At 39.4% G+C, this 10,000-nt stretch overlaps 1 protein-coding gene across 1 annotated transcript in view; it reads left to right on the top strand.

Moving 5' to 3' along the window:
* Positions 1–7,966, top strand: part of LOC113819453 (116 kDa U5 small nuclear ribonucleoprotein component) — a 15,931-nt gene extending 7,965 nt beyond the window's left edge. Inside the window, exons 2-5 of the mRNA XM_027371686.2 lie at positions 3,075–3,368; positions 3,848–4,035; positions 4,580–4,748; positions 5,453–7,966. Of these exons, the coding sequence (XP_027227487.1) occupies positions 3,078–3,368; positions 3,848–4,035; positions 4,580–4,748; positions 5,453–7,732 (2,928 nt within the window). The 5' untranslated portion in view covers positions 3,075–3,077 and the 3' untranslated portion in view covers positions 7,733–7,966. The remainder of the gene's footprint in view (positions 1–3,074; positions 3,369–3,847; positions 4,036–4,579; positions 4,749–5,452) is intronic.
* Positions 7,967–10,000: the final 2,034 nt, after the last annotated feature.

The following is a 10,000-nucleotide window of genomic DNA, read 5'->3' as shown; positions in this document are numbered from 1 at the left end:
TGTCCCTTTGCAATTATTCTATCTAAATTTGATTTCATTGGTTTCCTGACCCCTGTTTCTCCTTTGACCACAGCTCTGACCACTGATACTAATACTCCCTCCTCTGTATTTTTTACGGCTCTATCCATTTTGATCCTCAACCTTTAGAATTGCACCCTTACCTCTCTCCCAAGATTCTCCACTAAATCTCCTACTGCTCAGTCTTTTTCATTGTCAACCTCCTCCCCCATTAATACTACTGTTCATTCTTATTGTCCTTCACAGCATCCCATCTTCCTTCTGCCCTTGTCCTTCTACTACTTCCACTTCTACAAACCTTTTGAATACTCTCTTGGCTAATTGAGATTGATTTTGTGACCCCCCACCCCACACAGCTCCTTATGCTGAAAATACCCTTCTCTTCTAACAATGTCTCCAAAAACAAGTAGGCATAGTTTCCTTTTGCAGTCATTGTGATTGTTCACACCTTGTCACAGTTACATTTGAGTTCCAAAGTCATGTACCATCTATTCTGATTGACCTTACTAGCAAACCTATTCCTAGTTTCAAACTCGGCCTCACTCTATGTGAGGCCAGACAGGAAGCGCGCTGAGAAGGTTTCTCTCTCTATGCCTATTTCAAAACTGTCTGCTCTACTCCCCTCCCATCTTCTCAAGATGTCTCAGCATCTCCCCCAGTATCTTTCACTTCTATCCTGAACTATCCTACCTCTCTCCTCCAGTCAAATTCCTTTTCCAGTCTAAATCCAGATACTCCAGTCTTTACCACTTCTCTGATGCCATCCCCTTCTCTTCCTCAGTTTACCTATCACACCAGGCAACCTAAGCAGTCCACTCCATCTTCTACCACATCCTTTCCTGCACCCTCCTCTTCCTCTGCTCCTCTGACATCTATCCCCTCTTCTCCTCCTCACAAGAGAACCTTTATTTCTCAGACCTTCCCACCCAACTCTCATCCAGAAACCCTTGGAGACATAAAAAACTTCTTAAACAAGAGAATGCTCTGCTGCCTCATACCTTATCCTCTCTTAGCTTCCCATTGTCCTTACCTCTCCCACCTGGATACTCACATGAGTTCCTTCTGTCACAACAGTGTCCGTCTCTGGACCCCTCTCCTCTTGCCATTCTTCCTTATACTTCACCACCTTCCCCAGTACTCTTATATCATTCCCTGGACTCTTCTGTGGCTCAGCAAGGAGTTAAGCCATAGGTACATGGTTGAATTATAGTTCATATTATTTGGTGTACCAATACTAACAGATTTTAGTGAAAGGGAGAAATTAATCTATTTGAAAAAATTGTTAGTCAAAATATGATTTGCTTCATAGTTGCTTTGTTTAAAGCTTTTTGTAGAAAATAGTATGATTATCAGAAATATCATATGTATCCTTGATAGACAATATACAGTATGATAACAGAGTTCAGATCCTTGGTAAGGAGTAGCTTGTTATGAATACATGTGATAGGTATTCTGAAGTATGGCCATGCTTTTTTAAAATTATTGTTTTTTGAGATGCTTATACATTCTTTATAATAAAGCCTTATTTAATCATCCATTAGAGGTATTCTGTCTTTTGAAAGTATGGCTTTGTGCAGTCTCCAGAAGAATTGTCAGGCTTGCCAACTACACTGAAATATTTTCCAATGCTCACAGTTGTACCAACCAGTTTTCCTAGTAAATATATTTTCTAAAGTATAGAGACAGTATTCATGACAAAATTTGACCATTCCCCATTATAGATAGTTGATACACCGTATTGATATATTGTATTTACTTATATACCCTTCTTTTGCAGAGAACCTAATCACCTTGCATAGTATATACAGTTTGTGAAACTGCATATTGATATTCATGAATTCCATTTACCTTATTAACTGCAAATTGTATCACCAGTTCGTCTGATGAGCTTCGGGCTGTGATACTTTCCATAAATTATATTCAGCACACCATTCATTAATTTTATGCAACTTTCATAGCAATATTTTTTTTATATCATACAGGTATTACTGAAATGTCATTTTTTTACTGCATTATTTATTTGTACATTTTTATAGTGATTCTTTAAGGTTCATATGAAGTAAAAGCATTTACAAAAATATACTATATAATTGAATTGACCATTGGAGATATTGATGATTGCATAATGTGTATTATCCAATTAATTTTTCCTAGATGAAATTTGCTAACTGTTTGTGTGATTATTATAAGTGTAATAACTACATTGAAGAAGGAACCAATGATATATATTCTTGGTTATCCTGTTAACCCCTTGCCGCTGAGCTGGGTGATATATACGTATATGCCATGGCTGTTGTAGACAAAGTAGCAGGTGGCATCCCATCATGACCATTTCTAATGTTGCCTGAAAACTACCAAACAAGTGGGGTGCAAACAGTGAAAACTGTCAATGTATGACAATAACTCCGCATTAATGGCTACTAGCCAAATCTTTAACCCAGTGTAATTCTGCTCTTGCCTTTCAGTATGCAGCATGGTATGAGTGTAGAAATAATTTTCTTGATTCTTCTCAGTGTGCAGCTCATTATAGGTGTTGAAATATTGTTCATGATTCTTTTCTTGCACCATTTCTTAAACATGTATCATATACAATCTAAGCTTGTGTTCCGCTTTTTCATATGTGAATATCTGACTAAGTGAATTTCACTTGCAGAGATATTTAAAATGCCAAAACTTTCAGTCACAAAAGGCATTACTGTGGCTTTGGGTATATGTTGTACTATACAGTATATTTGTTTTAATGCTTAAAGGACATGCCACCTTATGATCTTATGTAAGAGTGACACATCAGCTCACTAAACCATGATTGCCATAAATTCAGTTTGTGAAAAAAACACAATTCAGAATTCTACAGAGTGAAGTTTAAATTACGAGACTTGAATACAATGTCACCTTGTGTTGTCTTTTGGAAATATTAATACAGTGTGCCTTGCATTATTAAAGTCTATGTTAACAGACAGTATATGCCTTCTGTGTTCATAGAGACAAATGTGTGTGTATAAAGTACATTCATGGTAAAGCATATAATTTACACATGTACCTTTTCTTTTGAACAGATAATGGATGCGGACTTGTATGATGAATTTGGCAATTACATTGGCCCAGAGCTGGACTCTGATGATGATGAAGAGGAGGATGATGAGGATGACTACCATGACCAGGACCAGGATATGAATGGCTATGACGATGACGATGGAGTGGGAGGGGAGGAGGAGGAGGTCTCGGCACAGGCAGTGGTACTGCATGAAGACAAGCAGTATTACCCCAGTGCAGCAGATGTCTATGGTCCAGAGGTGGAGACAATAGTACAAGAGGAAGACGCACAACCATTGACACAGCCCATCATCCAGGTAGGTTCTGAGTAAGTGGTTGTCATTCTTGCCACATGGTTAGCGAGTGGGGAGGGATGGGGATAAAAGGTGTGATGATAGCTCTACCTTTGTCATTGCTTCTAAACGTAAATGCTGTAATTAGAAGGAGGATTAAATAATGTTTCTAGGAGCTGAAAGAATGTAAATGTTTCTATAATCCTAAAACTAGACATAAAGTGTATTAATAGTTAGGAGATACAGAGACAATCATATGAATAAATAACAGAAAAAATATTGACACTATATTCTAATTGTTTGTGATTAAAAAGTGCCCCATTTGAATACTGATTGTTTTAATCCCACATTATGTCATATACTGCATTGACTGAAGTCAGCATCACATGTGGCTATAGATCAAATTTCAAACAGTAATTATCTGCCATTTCCTTTCTGTTTTTCTTATTTCTTGGTTTTGTGCATAGCCAACATTTCAATACAATTATTCTTCCAAACTCCAGCCAGTGAAAGTGAAGAAGTTCAGCCATGTCGAGAAGGACCTGCCAGCTACCAGCTACAACCTGGAGTTCCTTGCTGACCTCATGGATAATCCAACCCTGGTACGCAATGTGTCGCTGGTGGGGCACCTCCACCACGGCAAGAGCACATTCATTGACTGCCTGATTAGCCAGACTCACCCTGAATTCAGGTAAATTTTGATTTGTGTGTGTTTAAAAGTGCTGTGTACAGGCATGTAGTCATTAGGTTGTATTGAATATGGGCTAAGTTTGTAAGTGTTAAATTCATTTGCTTTCTCATTTTTGAATGCCTTAATTTTGAAAATTAAATTTGAAATTATTTTCCCTTTAATTAGGAGTATATCCTATTATCTTCATATATAATGTCAATAGAATTCTGCAAACTTTTGGATGCTAAGAAAAGGAGAGCCATACACTTAAAAAAAAAGTTGTTCACACCATAATTAAAGACAGCAAAATTGCTTGATCTGTGTTGAGAAAAGCCATGATATTTTTGAATTGATGTCATTGTAAAGTGTCACAGAACATATCATTCTCAACACTGTGCAGAAGAGAACACCACATCTTATACACATCATAATGTTTACAGTCTTGAAAAACTGCTTGTTATAACACATGTAAAACAGGGCCATACATTCTATTAACATATCATTAGATTTATTGTCATGATGTCATTATTGAATTGAATAAAAGCCCCCCTCCCTTCTTACCCAGATCCAAAGAGGATGTTCCAGTGAGGTACACAGACACACTGTTCACGGAAGGGGAGCGTGGTCTCAGTATCAAGGCAACACCCATCACCCTGGTCATGCAGGATGTGCGCAACAAGAGCTACCTCATGAACATTTTCGATACTCCAGGTCATGTCAATTTCTCTGATGAGGTGAGTGTGATTTATGAATTATATTTAGTCTCTTGAATGATGATAATTTATAGCTGAGATAGATGTGATTGGTTTAAGGAAAATATTCTTTTGTGTGCATTTTTATGCATCTTGCATTTCTGTAGATACATATTTACATTATTGTTTATTTTTGTGGTCATATATTTCACAGGAGTTCATTAGGTGTAATCGAAATCAGATGGTAACCCTCCCCCATAAATAAAAGAGCTGCTATAATTGTGTGCCTTTGTAGATTATCTTGATTAGATTTGAAGGAGGAATTTTGTTAGGGAGATAAGCCTTACATTAAAGGATGTGAATAAGATAAGAAAAGAAGGTGCCTGCTATAATAGTGTAAGCCTGCAAACAGAGCTGATAGAAAACATAAAAGTTACTTTGTCTCAAAAGATTTGTAAAAAAGCAGATTAATATCACTTAAGATTATGATATATAAACACTTGCTTCTTCCTTAAAGCTGGTATGAGATTGTCATTAGCTTGGTTATTTCTTATAACTAGTAAAATTAGTTGACTATAATAAGACATATTCTTCAACAATTAATCAGAGTATCAGTATTGTTGCTGTAATTTTTAAATACATTTTTTCAATACGACTGTTAAAGATACTGAGGGAATATTTCAATGTGAAATTATTTTTGTTAAAGCAAATAAAGGCAATAACCACTAATTGGTTCTTATCTACAGGTAACAGCAGCAATGAGAATAAGTGATGGAGTGGTCCTGTTTATTGATGCAGCTGAGGGTGTAATGCTGAATACACAACGCCTGTTAAAGCATGCTGTGCAGGAACACTTAGCCATAACTGTATGTATCAACAAAATTGACCGTCTCATACTGGAACTGAAACTCCCACCACAAGATGCTTATTACAAGTTAAGACATATTGTTGAGGAGGTGAACTCCCTCCTATTGCAGTACACCGACCAGGAAAATCCTAAGACTATTTCACCACTCCTTGGCAATGTTTGCTTTGCAAGTTCTCAGTATGCATTGTGTTTCACCCTTAAGTCATTTGCCAAGCTGTATGCTCAGCATTATGGCTACGACCTGCCCTTGGAGGACTTTGCCAGAAGACTGTGGGGAGACATCTACTTCAACCCAAGGACAAGGAAGTTTACCAAGAAGCCTCCCACTTCAACTTCTCAGAGAAGCTTTGTGGAATTTATCCTTGAACCTCTTTACAAGATATTTGCCCACATTGTAGGTGATGTGGACACACACCTGTTACCACTGATGGATGAGCTTGGGATCCACATGAGCAAAGAGGAACAGCGCATGAATATTCGACCACTGCTGAAACTTTTCATGACAAAGTGCATTGGGGACTTTGAGGGCTTTGTTGACATGTGTGTTCAGCACATTCCCTCTCCACAGGCCAATGGGAAAGAGAAGGTGGAAACTACATACACAGGCCCACTTGATGTAGAGTTAGCAGAAAACATGATGGCTTGTGATCCAGAAGGAGCTCTTGTAGTTCACACCACCAAGCAGTACCCAAATGAGGATGCAACAGCATTCCACGTGTTTGGCAGAGTTTTGTCAGGAACACTGCATGCCAATCAAGATGTCCGGGTTCTTGGTGAAAAGTATACTTTGATGGATGAGGAAGACTCTCGTATACTAACAGTAGGTCGCTTGTGGGTCCATGAGGGAAGGTACAGTATTGAAGTAAATGCTGTACCTGCAGGTAATTGGGTTTTGATTGAGGGTATTGATGAACCTATTGTAAAAACAGCAACCATCACAGACCTTCCCCCTAGCAGTGAACTACACATCTTCAGACCACTGAAATTCAACACACAGTCAGTTATAAAGATTGCAGTAGAACCTGTGAATCCATCAGAATTGCCAAAGATGTTGGATGGTCTTCGTAAGGTTAACAAATCGTACCCACTGTTGAGCAATAAGGTAGAGGAATCAGGTGAACACATCATCCTTGGCACTGGGGAATTATACTTGGACTGTGTGATGCACGACCTGCGGAAGATGTACTCAGAAATTGACATCAAGGTAGCTGATCCTGTTGTGAGCTTTTGCGAGACTGTTGTAGATACCTCATCTCTGAAGTGTTTTGCTGAGACGCCAAACAAGAGAAACAAGATCACCATGATTGCTGAGCCATTGGAGAGAGGCTTGGCAGAAGACATTGAGGGAGAAGTAGTACAAATCAACTGGGATAGAAGACGACTGGGTGAGTTCTTCCAGACAAGATATGACTGGGATGTGTTGGCTGCCAGGTCCATTTGGTCTTTTGGTCCAGATCACAGTGGTCCCAATATTCTTGTAGATGACACCTTGCCATCAGAGGTCGACAAGAATCTTTTGTCGTCAGTTAGGGATTCTATTGTTCAAGGTTTCCAGTGGGGAACGAGGGAAGGGCCCCTTTGTGAAGAGCCTATCAGAAACTGTAAATTCAAGATTCTTGATGCCGTAATTGCAGAGGAACCACTGCATCGTGGTGGTGGCCAGGTCATTCCAACAGCCAGAAGAGTAGCATACTCTGCTTTCCTGATGGCAACGCCGCGTCTCATGGAGCCCTATTACTTTGTGGAGATTCAGGCACCAGCAGATTGTGTGTCGTCGGTCTATACAGTGCTCACCAAACGGCGAGGTCACGTGACCCAGGACGCACCTGTGGCTGGCTCCCCCCTGTACACCATCAAGGCCTTCATCCCCGCCATCGATTCCTTCGGCTTCGAGACAGATCTCCGAATGCACACACAGGGCCAGGCCTTCTGTCTGAGTGTGTTCCACCACTGGCAAATTGTGCCCGGCGACCCTCTCGACAAGAGCATCGTCATCCGACCCCTAGAGCCCCAGCCGGCCACTCACTTGGCCCGCGAGTTCATGATCAAGACGCGCCGAAGGAAGGGCCTCTCGGAGGATGTGTCCATCAACAAGTTCTTCGACGACCCTATGTTGTTGGAACTGGCCAGACAGGATGTCACTCTCAACTATGCATAGAAATTGGTTGTGCCATTTTATTTGGCAACTTCTTTTTCTTTACATTACACTTATATTACCAGAAACAGATTGTTTGCATCTGGAGAGAAGAGTAAACAGTTTAATCATGAATACTATAAATGGAAATTAAATACATTAAAACAAATTTTGACAACATTAGTGTTGTTTTGGAACACCGTGTATTATTCCAGTAAATGTACAATTGAATCTATTTTATAAAAATAGTATTAGTAATTTAATGTTTTCATTTTCCACCAAACTGCGAATACATATTACCCAAAAGTTTGCTTTAATTACATTGACGTTATTCCGTCTGAAATACTGATTGCAACAAGAAAATTTCAGATGTCGGTTCTAATTGGTTACAGTTTAGTTCACGTGATTTGACAGCTGGTCTGGAAAGACAAAGTAATATACCTTGTTGAACGTTTGCACATATGTCTCCATTTGTAATTGGCTGTGTTATATTTGGAGGGGGCGATTGAACTATGTTGGTAACAAAGATATGTATTTAAATAAGAGAAATATACAATGAGTCAAAGTCATTACACGGATACACCCTCCTAATACGTTGCTTGTTTTTGACGTGGGGGGGCTTAGGAGACGGAGACTGGCTCAATGTAGGGGATCGCCCCTACCTTGGGCCTCAGCCCTCGCCTCCTCTTTGCTATATGACCTTTGATGTCTAGCACATTAATTTTCTGATGTCATTATTACTTACTTATCTTCATACCCTTCTCTCCCATTCCTAATGTGTGAGAGCCGTGCTGAAAAGAAATGCTGGATTTAAGTCAGTCATGGACGGTTTCCGGGATCCATGGGCACGGCATTCCCTTGGTTAATTGCCTAGCCTCTTCCCCAGCAAAATCCCTTTTCCATTCTAAATCAAGATACTCCAATCTCAACCACATCTCAACCTTCCTCCTCCTCACTTTATTCGTCGCACCAGACGACCTAAACATTCTACCCCATCTTCGCCTTCCACACCCTCTCCTGCACCCTCCTTTTTGCTCTGCTCCTCGAAAATCTATCCCCTCTTCTCCTCACTAGAGATAATTTGTTCCCCAGACCTCCTTACCCACATGCCCTCCAGAAACATGAAAACATCCCAAAATTCCTAGACATGACCTAAGAAGATATTCCGCTCCCTCATCTACCCTCCAATCCCTCTATCCATAGTCCTATATTCAAAGTATTTGCAGATATCCATCCTCCTCCTCCACAAGTTCCTCCTACACTTTCCAAACACAACATTCTCCTCCATGTACACCATTCCCTTTTCGCGATCCATTACCCTTACCTCTCCCACCTCGATACTCACGTGAATCCCTTCTGTCACAACAGTGTCCTCCGGATACCTCCCCTCCTGACGCTCTTCCCGATACTTCACCTTCTTCCCCAATCCTCTTATCTCATTCCCAGACTCTTCTGCTACTTCAGCAGCCATCTCTTCCCGTACGTTCTTATAGCATCCCCAGCAAAGATATACCCCATTTCCTCCAATCGCCGTATACCCTTTATTAACCCTTTTATTACTCGATGATTTACCCCTTTACCCTTTTCCCTATCATACCATCCTAAGACACTTGTATAACCTTTGACATTTAACACTCTATCCTAATCATTAACTTATTTACCCTTTTCACCATAATACTTTACCAAAGTACTCTATGATCTTAGATGTCACATTTCTTTGTTTCAACCTTAACCATTACACGGATTCACAAAATCGTGAGTTATCTCCATATCGATAAACACGGATATGCAAGTACTCAAATTTATTTGCTTCTCTTATACTTACTTTTTTTAGTCCTATCCTTCAGTTATTTACTTCATAGAAAAGATACCGAGAAGCGAACACACAAACAAGGGAATAATTCTGTTACGAAAGATTAATAAAAAAATATGTTAAGAGGAAATAGAAATGGGCTGCCAGCATAGAGGGAAACATATACAAAAAAGAAAAAAGAAAACCATGGTAAAATATTTTCTTTCGGAAAATTTATTGGATAATGAAATGTGATGCTGAAGAAAATGTAAGCAACAGAACTAATGACAGGCAATCTCAAGCAATAGAGACCTTATCAAACACCATCCGCAATCTTATTATAATCTAAAAATTAACTGAATGAATGAAAAATAACTAGATGTTCTGCACTCGCAAGCCCGCATTCTGTTCTTAAATGTGAACAGAGATATTTAGAGAAGGAAAATAGAGAAATGAAAAATTACTAAACATATATTTAAATATTGTCGGAAGGGAAAGAC

The sequence above is a fragment of the Penaeus vannamei genome, chromosome 7 (assembly GCF_042767895.1).
Source record: "Penaeus vannamei isolate JL-2024 chromosome 7, ASM4276789v1, whole genome shotgun sequence".
Classification (NCBI taxonomy): Eukaryota; Metazoa; Arthropoda; class Malacostraca; order Decapoda; family Penaeidae; genus Penaeus; species Penaeus vannamei.
The sequence above is the reverse complement of the archived record's forward strand: the minus strand, read 5'-3'. Positions and strand labels throughout refer to the sequence as shown.